Below are 13646 nucleotides of genomic sequence, written 5' to 3'. Positions count from 1 at the left end.
GGATACACAACTCTAGGCATGTCTGTGAGAGAATCTGCAGAGATTTGTCACCAAGCAGAGAAGACTCACCTGGAATAGGGTTGGGCCGTGCCATGGGCCGGGGCCTCAGCCTGAATTAAAGTGTGAACTGGGTGCTGGTGTTCATGCCCCTCTGCCCCTTGACCCACTATGATGGGAGCAAGCAGTCCTGTGCTGCTTTCTCTCTCAATGGACCACGCCCTCTCAAACTGTGAGCCGAAGCAGATGGGCCAGTCCTTGAGTTGCTTTTGTGAGGAATTTTGTCACAGTCATGAGAAAAATAGCGAACGCAGTGAGGAGCCCTGTTTTTAAAGAGACGGACGGCACCCCTATGCTACCCCCAGAAAGTACTTTTCGGAACTTGAAATCAGCTTTAGAGTTAGAAGTCCCTTACTCTGCAAGCGAGTTTCAGGGGGATGAGCAGTACATGTCTGATCCAGGAATAAATGTGAAGGTTTGAGTCCTTGGCTTCCAGCTCCATGAAGAGCAACCTTTACACCCTCAATCCTATTAACCGCGCAAAACCAAGATGCCCGCAGCATAGCTTTTGGCCACATGACTATATTGTCTAGCATGAGTGTGCTTTTGATCCTCATAAGTGTTAAGCATCTGCATTAAAATAATCCGCTACTTGACATAAGAAGACGAAGGTAGTTCCATGACAGACCTTCCAGGAGCCTCTGCTGTATGACGTAGGGCAGGGTGGTGCCATTCGCCATCTCTGTGTCATTTGATCTTGATGACTTAGTTTTGGGATTGGTGGGGAAGCCCTGCGGCTGAGGGGGCGCCGCTCATGGGTCCACTGAGAACCCAGAGCCTTTGAGTTCTCACTGGTCTATGTTGCAGCCCAATGAAGCCTGTGTTCCTGGAGCTGCAAAGCACCCAGGCTCCCACCCCCAGAGGCAGCTCCTTCTCCCTGTATCCTAAGGATGCTGGTGGAATGACGTACGTTTCCCTGAGACCCTGGAGAGAATCCCTATGCCTAGAGCCAAAGGGGAAGGGAGTTGACTACTGGGATTCGTTTTCTTACCTTTTGTGATGGCTTCTCCCTGATTTAGCTGGGCAAACAAAGCTGAGCGAGATGGGGAGGGCTCCTCCTTTCCGCCCTCGTTCTCAAAAGGGGGAGGTGGTCCAGGAGGAGGCGGTGGTGGAGGGAGACCGGACCCAGAGGAGAGAATGGAAAACGATGCTGTGGATGCTACAGGACCCTATGGGAGACAGAAGATGGGAGCTTTGCTGAGACCGGAGCTCTGGCTGGGATTGTCAGGGGTTCAAGACTCTCCAACAGGGTCCCGGAGGTACAGCCAGGCATTGAGAGTCTGTTTGAAGGTCCTGGATCGGGGGTGGGGGGTGATCTTCCTGGGAACACAGTCTGTTAGGTGGGCCCTGGATGTTTAGAAATCCTATTGCAAGCAAGTCGTCAGCAAACATATTCATGTCCAAGGCTCTGGGTAAGAATGAAACCTGGTCTTGACTAATTGGAATCATGAGAAAAAGTTGTTCAATGGATAAGAAAAGTAACTCTTTTGGTGGACATGGCAAACTAAAACCGCACACACACACACACACACACACCGAGAGAGAGAGAGAGAGAGAGAGAGAGAGAGAGAGAGAGAGAGAGAGAGAGAGAGAGAGAGATTGATTTTTGAGCACTTTTTTTTTTTTGGTTCTTTTTCTTGGAGCTGGGGATCGAACCCAGGGCCTTGCGCTTCCTAGGCAAGCGCTCTACCTCTGAGCTAAATCCCCAACCCCTTTTGAGCACTTCTTAAGAGACTGAAATTCTCTGGAACTTGTTTCCCAAATTCGCATGCCTCAAACTGTCCCCCACCAAAGCAAAAGCCATTTGTGACCTGCGCACGTCAGATCCAGAGGTAAGAGGGCACCTAGAACCCTGACTGTTCTGTGAATACTGTGAATATCAAGGCTGGTGGACTGGCCCACACACACCCTCACATTCTGTTGTCACGCAGTTCCTAACTCAGAGGCCGAACAGATTCAGAGAGTGGGACCAGGGGGTACAAGAGCGGGGGCTTCCTGTCACTGTGGCTGCTCATCTTTATGGATGTGATGTAGACTCATGGTGGAGACGCACCTCTGACTATGCCTTTTGGGATATTTCCAGCAAAACCCTGCTGAGAAAGGAGCACCAAGTCTAAGAGTTGGCAGTGCCGTTCCTGGGTTGGGGGCAGGATGGGGTTAAAAGGAGCTGAGCTCCAACCTTTCCCCCTCTCAACCCTGTGTGACCAGCTGCTTCACAGACCGGCTGCCAAGCCTTCCCCATTGTCACAGCCTCTTCCCCTGCTTAAGGTGCTTCTTGTCGGGCGTTTGGTCACAAGGACAAGAATTAACTAACATTGCCCCTATAGATGATATTCTCACAGCATCCAAAACCGATTGGACTTAAATGTACAACAAACTTAAGACGCACATACTTTTATTTTTGATGCCCTGGTTACTGTTCAATTGCTGTGAGGAGGCACCACGGCCAGGGCACCTTATAAAAGAAAGCGTTTAATTGGGGGCTGGCTTACAGTCTGCAGAGGGTCAGTCATTTCCATCATGGTGGGGAGCAGGGCAGCAGGCAGGTAGGCATAGTGTTGGAGTAGTGGACGAGAGCTTAACATCCTGGTCCCCAGGCAACAGGCAGAGAGGGAGGGAGGGAGCAATACTGGAGCTGCTGTGGGCTTTTGAAACCCCAAAGCCCACCCCCAGTGACGCACCTCCTCCACAAAGGCCACACCTCCTCATCCTTCCTAACCTGTGGGAACCAAACATTTAGACATATGAGCACCATTGGGGGGGGCATTCTCATTCAAACCACCCCATTAAACATCTTTTTACCTCTTGTTTTTATTTATGCAAATGTACGGGTATTTGTCTGGCATACGTAACAGGCTTGTAGGTGTCTGCTAATGGAAGTATCTTTGAATCTGGAGTTATAGTCAATTGTGAACTGCTTGACATGGGCGGTAGGAATCGAACCCAGGTCCTCTGGGAGAGCAGGAAGAGCTCTTAAGCACTGAGGCACCTCTTCTCGTTAATATTTGTAAACACTGACATAGGTATACACCTATGCAAAGGAATTAGAAGCCAATTAAATTTTACAGAGGCAGAGCTCGGGGGAGTGGGACCTTCCAGGCATTTCACTACTGAGAGTCTTGGGGCAGGGGGATGACTAGTTTCAGGCAACCCTGCGCTTTTCATATAGAGGCAAGTTTGGACCGCATAGTGAGACCCCCAGTCTCAAAAATACCCTGGAACGGGAAACTAAGAGACTGGGGGGAGACAGAGTAGTTTGTGTGTTTTCGGTTCCCAGAACAAGAATTGAAACCTTATATAAGTGCTAACGAGCACAGCATAATCTTATTTTCACAAACAACTTGGCGTTATGAGACGTCAAAGTCAGGAAGTTTCAATCTGCAGTTGTCTTTTAAAACAGCTATTTTCAAGCACTTACATAATCTCTATTCAGCACAGACTGGCTGTGAATAGAAAAGACTCTTCTCTCATTCAGAATGTGTATCTTTTGAGCCTCAGCTGCAGCGGGCGGACGTCTTCTCTCCTGGAGCTACAGTTTACCACACTTTTTTTTTTTTCCCCCCTGAGGAGCAGCAGGGTGACTCCCTCAGGATTCTGGGGTCAAGCAGAAAATGGTTTCATAGTTCTCGAGACCAACCAATTTCTTTTTCTCCCCAGGATCCTAAATGATTTCTGTCACGTGACTGAGGTGAAATTTGAGGGACCTGTTCAGACTCATAAAGGACACACGGCATATGCTTTGCACATCAAGTTGTATTCCAGGCTTCGGTGACAGCCACCGAATGCTACCCTTTCTCATAACCACTCCGCGCAGCCCGTGGAGGGGCAGTGGCCTCCCCCAACACCTGAGACACTTTGGCTTTGCGGGCATCCTGTTTTGTGAGAAAGGGAGTCGTGTCCCTGGCTTCCACATTTTAGGGACACTGGTCCCTTCGTGCTCAGAATCTAAGAGCTGGGAGACGACGCAGCGATGGATAAACCATATCCTACCTTCTGGGGACTTTGACATGTTCAGTTGGTGACAACAGAGAGGGTTTACAGAGATAAATGTGGAAAATACAATCTCCCAAAGCAAGGCGCCTGGAGCCTGTGAAATGCTGCCCCGGACGTGCCCTTCTGAAGTCCAGCCACATTTCTACAACGTTCGCTGGGTACCAGGCTCTGGTTTCCAAGGTTACTTTGCAATTAGCATTCAGGGGCTTTACTGAACAGTGGACTTGAAACCAAACTGATTAGGCCTTCCCTGAACTGAATCTCTTTGGGCTGCCCCCAAGCACTGGTGGGGAGGAACTAATCTTCCCCTTCTTCTTTTTCCTGTCCCCTGCTACAGACCTTCTGGGACTCGGCACCTAGTGGGCAGCATCCAGCCGGAATCCTGATCCCACCGGAATCAGTCCAATCTCCAGTGAAGGAGAGAGGAAGGCAGGCCCTGGGGTGGGGGTAGGTTGAGGAAGGACTCTCAGGCACCAAATGTTTTCGTTGATTTAGTACTTACTGACCGCTTAGTCAGAATTCAGCTCTAGATTCATTGGAACACTTGAACCACTTAGGGATCTGTTAAAACCTCCCAGTTTCACAGCCCGGGCTGTGTGGCAGAAATACTAACTGGAGAATGCAAGTAGGGTGGGCTGCATTCTCATATTCTCTCTCTCTCTCTCTCTCTCTCTCTCTCTCTCTCTCTCTCTCTCTCTCTCTCTCTCTCTGTGTATGTATGTTTTGCCCCCCTACTTATCTTTGCACTTGCAGTATAGGGACATAGGGATAACCATGGGGACAATCGTCCTATCCCGAGGGCTGAGATGAACTTTAAATAGGACAATGTCAGTTGGGCTGCACAGAAATCCCTCTGAGAGAAAAGAAGGCAGAGAACCTGGAAAGGCTGTTTGCAGTCAGCAGTAAGCCAGCAGCCAATGCCAGAGGCACAGTTCTAGCACATATATTGATTTTTAAAGCCTTCTTTACGGAAATCCTTTATCTAGATCCAGACTTTTATTTTTCAGAGACGGCGCCTCACGGAGCCCATGTAGGCCTGGAACTCAGAATCTAGCCAAGGATGACCTTGAACTCCTGACCCGTTGTTGTAAAAAATATGAAAAATAAAAAAAGTATGGGGTCTTTTATCCCCACTAGGTCTACACCACAGTGCTCCAAGATATCTGCTGGATATCTTGCCAGAAGCACACATTCCAATTCGGCCACACTCCGTTACGCTTAAATCTACACATGAAAGAACCCACAACACAATAACCTTTGGCCCAATTGGTAAGATATAATTGCCCACCTAAACAAACAAAGCCCTGTACACATCCATCCCTTAGGAACATTAATAACAACCTGTAAATACACAGAGCGGAATCTTAACGTTAGCCTCCATTGTCCTGCCACAGCTTCTCTCCCTCTCCCTCCTGTCTCTTCCTCCTTTCCGTTCCAGTCTCCTCCCTTCCTCCAAACTTCTCTCCCGCCCATCCTTCCTTCTCCTCCAATGACAGGTCTCCTTCTATCCTGTACCTGCCCTCACCTGTATTTTACAAATTAAATGGGGAGAAGGTTCTGGTGAAGTCACCTGAGTGCTGAGTGTATGACTAGGCAGCCGTCCTTGAGGCAGCGGAATTAGCATCAAAATACAGATAACTCAGGGCAAACCACAACACTGACCTAGCTGCCTCAGCCTTCCAAGATCTGGGATTGCAGATCCAGCTATATCGACAAAAACAAATTACGGTTGTTTATTTCTGCACGTGTCCATGCCTGCCACATCCCGTGTGCAGAGGTCAGAGGACAGCTTAGGGAAGAACTTTCCTTCTTTCCCAGGGATGGAGCCCAGGTGACCCGGCTTGGCATGGATCTGAGCCATCTCACCTGATCTCGGTCGGGTTTGCTTAAAGCCACCGGTGTACACGAAGTTGGTGGGTGGGGAGGAAAACGGTGAATCTGGAGGGAGTTAGGAAGAGGAGTTGGGGTGGGGGTGGGGGATACATATGATCAAAGTACTTTGAGAGCATGTATGGAATTCTCAAAGAATTAATACAGATTTTATATTTAGTAAAGTCACTGGTCAAATGACGGGCCAGATGGATTACCTCTTTAAATAGCATTTCCCCCGGATTTGCACTTAGAACACACGTGACCCAAGCGCTAGGAGGAATATAACGCCCTTGACTTTTTCTTTTTTCCTTTTTGAGACATGGTCTTGCTAATGTAGCTCAGGCTGGCCCCATGTGTCTACTCCTATCTCAGTCCATCCCTGTAGAAGGATCATTAGTGCGTATAATGATGCCTGGCTTGGTTTGGTTTTATTCTCTGCTGCTCCTCACTGGCCTCTCACACCCGAACGAATGTCTGGAATGGCCTTCACCAGGTGGGGAGAAGAAACCTTTTGACTTTGGTACCGGCATCCTCGGCATCTGCAGAGCTCTTCCTGACTTTGGCAAACGTTGGTATTCTGTTGTAGAATCCGGCCTCTTGCTTGGTCACTTCTGTACTCACTACAGGAACAACTCACTTGTACCCAGACCCTGGTTCCCGATAGAGAGTGCTCAAGTTGTCCGGGGGTGGGGGTGGGAGTGGGGGTATCTCAGTGTCCTAGGGACTAGAGATGGGAAGTCAGAGGTCATCCGCAAGGTGCCTTTGAAAGGTGAACGGAACAGGAGAGGTAGCTGATACGCTGGGGTGTCTGGACTGAACGGGAACTCTCACCAGGGCCTTGGGTGCCCATTGACAAGGACAGGAACTGAGGCTGTAGGCACTGTGGGGGAGAAGAGATCAGAGGACAGGGAACTCACTGGAGCAGGGCGGAATTTTGCATTCTTAGGGATTTGAGTGGGGTCTGTGCAGAGACATAGGGGGGGGGGTTTGCCAAGGGGCAGGTTTGTCGGGAGGTATCTCAAGGGGGTAAGTCCTGCCTTGGGAACCTGGGGGGTGGCCTGGAAGAGGGCTCCCTTCTCTGCTGGGTGCTGCTGAGGTCTTGGGAGACTGCGGGATGGGCATTTTGACTTCCCTCATTCTGTGGGTGAAGGCTGTGGGATTGTATCCGTGGAGCATCGGGATGTTTAGAGGCATGATGGACTTGCAAATGTGGGGTCTCCCTCAAATGTTCTTCCTTCATCCCTTGCTTCCTCTGCAGCCCCCTTCTCCCATAGGCCTGTGAGGGTACAGATGCAGGCTTTGTTCTTCGTGAGCCTTGTTTAGGCCAAAGAGCAACCTCGAGGAGTCAGGTTCTGTCCTTCCACCGAGTGGGTCACGGAGGTCAAACTTAGGTCATCTGGGTGGGTGGCAGGGGCCTTCACACTCACTGAGCTGGACCACCAATCCCACCCGTTTTTTATGGCTTTTAAAAAACAATAAAACAACACAAAATAAAACCAAACCATGGGCCCTGGGGACCGAAGCTCAGATCTACCAATCAAATTACTGCCCCGGCACAAAGAAAGCTTTTCTTAATAAATTATTTTATAATATGTGTGACTTGAACAATTACTTTCATTTTATAGCGGGGGGTGCGGGGAGGGGGCGTAGAATCCAGACACCTCAGGGGCTCAGAACCCAGGGAGGAGAGGTCATGTGACAGGGATGAGGTCACCTAGCCCAGAAAGCAGAAGGTGGCAGTCTCAGTGTAGGAGCTCGGAGGGAGGCAGGCTTAACCTTACCAAAGCAGCAGTGACCCAGCCAGTCAGGCAAACACTCCAGCCTTTCTGAGGCTGTGGAGATGACTCTCTGGAGTGTCTTACAGTCTCCAGGCTGGGCACAGTTAAAGAAGAGTGTCTATAAAAGTCATGTAACAATGGCTTGCCACTTAAAAAATTAAAAAGAGAAACAGAACATTTATGATTTCCAATGGCTGTGTTCCCGGTGCAAAAGTTCACTTACGCTGCAAGAACACGGCACAAAAACCCCAAATGAGGCTTTTAAGGCCTATTAAGATTAATTCCGAGAGCAGATGTTTGATTATGGACTTTTTTTTTTCCCCTTTATTTTCTGGCACGAAGACTTTTAAAAGAAAGTTAATGTTCTACAAATCTCTCTAAATTAATGTCACTGTCCTGGGAACAGCTGTCTCTCCCATTTTTAAAGCCGAGAACTCTAGGCAGAAAACCAAGAGACATTCTAAGCGGCCCACGGGCGTTTGTAAGTTTGGGGTAATCTCCAGTGATGCGCACCACGCCATATACGCCACGGCCTACACTGCATACACCAGAGCTGTGCGCCCATGTGCTCGGTGCCTCGCTTTCACAGACGGCTGCTTCCCAGAGCAGTCACGACTCATTTCCTCAGAAGTCAGACTTTATTTTGTTTTGGTGTTTCTGAGACAGGGTCTTGAATTTACTATGTAGCCCAGGCTGGCTTCAATACTCCCAGTGATCCCCCTGCCTCAGCCTCCCGAGTGCTGAGAATTCAGGTACGAGCCACCATGCCAGCCTCCGGAATTTAGATTTCTACTAGAAAGGGAAATTGCAGAGGACGTTAAGTGGAATCTTACTATTGTTCAGCGGCACTCATTCTATATGATTAATCGAATGTTCCTTCCCCCTAACGCTACTTCTTAAATAACCAGTTCATTCAGATTCAGTCTAAGCTTACTTCTAAATAAGCCATAGAAATGATTTCAGTTATCTAGATTTTTTTTTTTTTTTTGAGTTTGTAGAAAAGAAGGGCCAGTAGGATTAGTCTGTGTGGGGGCCAGGGAGCCAGACCTAGGGCTGCAGTGACTTAGAGCACACCACTGGGGGCTTCGCAAGTTCCCTAATCCTGAAAAGAAAAGGCCGAGGGGGTTTCAGCAAAGAAGAAATATTATGCAGACAGCATTAACCTCCAGCTTTGAGAACGGGTCAGGCAACCAGTATCTTGGTTGGTATTTTTACCATCACTTACAAAGCAGGGACCGAGAACACAAAATTATCATCTGATCCTTTCTTGGAACAGGTGGATTATGTTGCTCACAACGGGGCCTTTGCCGAGACTTCCCTTCTACAAAACTGGCTTATCGGCGGTAATATTTTGAGCCACCTGTCCTTAAAGTATTTGTGGAGATGGTGGATAAGGCCACAGGAATGGAGCAGCTGACACACAGCAGTATTTATGGGTCTTGTCATTCCCCCCCAACCCCCAGGGACGCACACATTTGGTTCCCTTGTTTCTGGGCAGAATCTCTCTTGTCGTCCTTTTTTGAACTGTCTTGGCCTGTTAATCACTAACAAAGCCCATGACTAGCAATTTCCAGGTAGCCATGACCACTCCCGTGTGCCTGGTCATACCCTCAGATGTTCAAAAGGTCCCATGCCCTTCACTCACAGTTCTGACACCACAGGATCTCATGATGTATTACAGCTAATATTTTATATATCGCACTGTCAGTTATCTTTTCTGAAGACAAAGAATCCCAAGTGGCCTGGTATGATGTACACATGATGTACACATGATGTACACATGATGTACACATGATGTACACATGAAACACAAGAGCAATGGACCTCATTTCCATAATAGGAGACCGTGACTAAAGAAAGAGCAAAAGTCTCACCTCTCTCTCTCTCTCTCTCTCTCTCCCTCTCTCTCTCTCCTCCCATAGGTCCATGCAGATCAGTTGGACTCCAATTCACTATGTAGCCAAGGATGACTGGATTTCAATCCCCCTGTTCCTAGCTCCCAAGTGCTAGGATTACCGCCGGGGGTTGAGCGCAGGCTTCAAGCACACTGGGCCAGCTACCACCCCAGCTCTTAAACCGTCTTCTAACCACTAATTGATTTAGGGTTGTTTTTTTTTTTTTTTAAATTATTCCATTTGTTTGTTTGTTTGAGACAGGGACTCATGTAGTCTAGGCTGGCCTAAAATTCACTGTACACATTCAGATCCCCCTGCTTGTGGCTCTTTGGTGCTGGCTTCATAGATGTGCACCACCATTCCTGGCAGTTCACCCCTCCTGAGACATGTTCTTGTTGTGTGGCTGGCTGACCTTGAACTTTGCTATGTGGGCCTGGCAGTCAGTGACCCTTCTGCCTGTCTCTCACATGCTGGGCCACTGTGCTGGGATACACACACACACACACACACACACACACACACACACACATATATACATACATATACACACATATGTATATATACTTATATACACATATATGTATATATACACATGTATATGTGTATATATACACATATATATGTATACACATATATGTATATACACACACACATATATACATATATATATGTATATATATATCTGTACCTTGATCAGCAGCAGTCAGATCAACACATTTCTAAACATAAAGAACTTCCTTAAGAACCGGCAGATTTTACATCGACACTAACGCCACGGTTCAATTACAATTATAACGAAGAAAGATGATTGTGGGGATTCGGCTCAGAGGGTAAGTGTGCTTTTTCTGCAAGACACAAAAGGACTCATATTTGAATTTCCAGCACTCACATAAAGGATGGGTTGTGGCTGTAACCCCAGCACTGGGGGAGCAGAGGCAGGCTAGTCAGCCTAGCTAAGATGGTGAGTCCGGTCCAGTGAGAGAGAGACCCTTGTGTTAAGGCAATGAGGGAGAGTCTTCAAGGGGGACGCTGGATCCTGTTTTGGCCTCCACATATTTGCACACAGGTGCACATCCCCACACACTCGGATTAATGCACCCCACACCCCACACCACATACCTCACACAGACAGGAAAGTAATGAAATAAAACAGAAGTGTGTCTGCATAGCAACGGAAGGAGGCTCATCCTAGCAACACGAGCGAAAGCCAGCGTGGACTCATGACTCTGGGCTGAATTCTTTTACCACTTATTTGGATTTTTGAGGCTTTTGCCAAAGAAAAAGCTCCTGGGAACCATTCCAAGAAGACAGAATCGTTAATAGCACCACAGAGAAGTGCTACATAATATTTTAAGGACATGTTTATTAATCACGTTTGGAAAGCCAACTTAAAGACTGCCTTCCATTTATTAATGGGTATTGAACGCTATGGAAATTTCCGATTTCCACAAAGTCCTATACTTCTTATGTGCAGTTGCTATAAAAAGGTGGGGACACAACTGTGGCATAACATGGGGCCCCCTTTGGGTTAGTTCTTTTCAGAATCGAGGCTCCAAACAGCCTTATCGAAAGATGTGGGGCTGGAGAGATGGCTCAGCGGTTAAGAGCACTGACTGCTCTTCCAGAGGTCCTGAGTTCAAATCCCAGCACCCACGTGGTTGCTCACAACCATCTGTAATGGGGTCTGATGCCCTCTTCTGGTGTGTCTGAAGACAGTGTCATATATAATAAATAAATACATCTTTTTTAAGAAAAGAAAGGTGTGAAAGGGAAGGTCACCGAGAACCCAAATCTTGGGGTGGGGGTGTGGCTCAATTTGGAGCATACCTACTTAACAAAAAGAAGCCCTGGCTTGACACCCAGCACTGCATAAATTATACTTCCATGAGCCAGTTTCTGGCATTTGGGAGTTGGAGGCTGGAGGATCAGAAGTTCAAGGTCGTCCTTGGCTACAAAGGGGAGTTTGAATCCAGCCCAGGCTACGTGAGACCGTGCCTCAGCGTTTCACCCTAGCTTCTTACTTTGCTATACCTTATCTCAGGATGGTTATCTGCCCGTGGTTCTTGTATGTTGTCCTTTGGTGACCTGGATGAACCAGGGCATCGCAGTTGAAGAAAAAACACAACAGAATAAACAAAACCAAGTCAGTCCAGAGATGGAGTAAATGCCACATATTGGAGACACCCCAAGAGAGACATACACAGTCAGTGCCAGTAAACTCAGATCTCTGCTTCCTGTCTTTAATTCTCACGTTTGGACCAGTCCCTCCAAAAATGACTTCTGTTCCACATGACCAAGGTACAATTTTTTTTTTTTTTTTTTTTTTTAATAAAAGTGGATCAGGCCATCCCAGCAGAGACGGTACATGGGGCACAGTCCAGTTCACTGGCGTGAGCTAGGCATGAGAGAAATCATCTGGGTGAGCGGCGGCTGTTAAGAGTCTGACCTTGCTCTGCAACTGATACCTAGACCAAGTCTGGACTCTCCGAGTTGTCTTTTCTTCTTCATTGCCAGCGTCAGCAACACGAAAATACAGTTTCTCATAAAAGAAGGAAAAAATAAAATTTCCGTGGGAAAGCTTCCCAGAGTTAAAGATAGCCGAGTGTACCCATCAGAGAGAGCATGAGGGAGAGCCAACGGCTGTATGAATGCCAAGAGTGACGGGTGCTTTGATTCAGCTGGACAATGACTACATCGGGCCAGTTGAGCCTAACTCTGTCACAGAATTCAAGGTTTTTTGGTTTTCGTTTGGATTGTAGGATCCTGAGGAGGTCAATGTGCTGCCTTGAAAGATAAATACTTTGGAAAGAGCAGACATGAAGAAGACAAAGGCAAGTTAAGGGCTATTAGAAAGGTCATTCATAGTTTATGTGTATTTTTGCCCGAAAACCATTTTAAATGAAAATACCCAGGATTGTCATCTTTTGAGCTTAAGAGTTGAGGTGTGCTAACACAGGGTAACCTGGGCTAACACAGGGTAACCTGGGCTAACACAGGGTAACATGGGCTTCAATTCCAACTCCAAATTTCATGGAAAAAGGTCAATTGATGCTTGCGTTTCCTTCTTTTCTCCTTCCTTTTTCCCTCCCTCCCTATCCTTTCCCCTCTTTCTTTCCTTCCTTCCCTCCCTCCCTCCTTCCTTCCTTCCTTCCTTCTTACCCTCCCTCCCTCCCTCCTTCTTTGTAGTGCTGAGGTTGGAACACAGGGGCTTCAAGAATGCCAGGTAGGTGCTCTACCACTGAGCTAGTCCCCAGGGGGTTGCAAAGCATTCCGTTTGAACGACAGGTATGGTAGACAGGGGCCAGGGGTAGTTCTGTGCATTGTTTTATGAAGTGTTGTTTCATGTTTACAGGATAACCATATCTCCCCTTGTTTCTTAAGAAAGCCCCCTGCCCCCTCCCCCACTTAATGTGCTATCAGACTCAATTTCCTGAGTTTGGAGAGGCAGCAGGTGGCAAGGGAGCAGGACAGGGGACTGTCCCTGAGCAGTGTCCACTCTCATCACCATCTTAGCATAGAAATGAGGACATCCGGGCTGGAGAGATGGCTCAGAGGTTAAGAGGTTAAGGTCGCTCTTCCAGAGGTCCCGAGTTCAATTCCCAGAACCACATGGTGGCTCACAGCCATGTGTAATGGGATCTGATGCCCTCTTCTGGTGTGTCTGAGAACAGCTACAGTGCACTCATATACATAAAATAAATAAATCTTTAAAAAAAGAAAAAAAGGAATGAGGACATCCATTCACAGGGCCCATTAACCCTGGGCACAACCTGTAGCTAAGGGCCGCAGTTGATCAGGTGGAAGTGGGTGGGGCATCATCTATTTCTAAAGCCCTGGGCCAATCACTGCTGGGGATGCTGGGTGCCTCTTCTTGGGGAGCTCATAGCTTCAGGGCACAGAAGACCCAGTGCTCCCAGACAGGTCTCTACCTCTCCACCCTGCCTCTCCATGTCTTAGAAGGCTTCACTCTCATGGAAGACTCTTCCAGATCCTTCAAGGTTCAGCTCCAATATCTTTTCATAGGTTTTATGGAGTGGAGCATGCACACGTG

General features: G+C 47.8%; 1 protein-coding gene across 1 annotated transcript in view; it reads right to left on the bottom strand.

The window, feature by feature from the left end:
• The window catches only part of Cap2 (cyclase associated actin cytoskeleton regulatory protein 2), a 146540-nt gene that overhangs the window by 13658 nt on the left and 119236 nt on the right, over nucleotides 1-13646 (bottom strand). The window contains exon 8 of the mRNA XM_032884533.1: nucleotides 1049-1226. Coding sequence (XP_032740424.1) covers nucleotides 1049-1226 — 178 coding nt within the window. The remainder of the gene's footprint in view (nucleotides 1-1048; nucleotides 1227-13646) is intronic.

This window comes from Rattus rattus, chromosome 14 (genome assembly GCF_011064425.1).
Source record: "Rattus rattus isolate New Zealand chromosome 14, Rrattus_CSIRO_v1, whole genome shotgun sequence".
NCBI classification, from domain to species: domain Eukaryota; kingdom Metazoa; phylum Chordata; class Mammalia; order Rodentia; family Muridae; genus Rattus; species Rattus rattus.
This window is presented reverse-complemented; position numbering and strand designations above follow the sequence as displayed.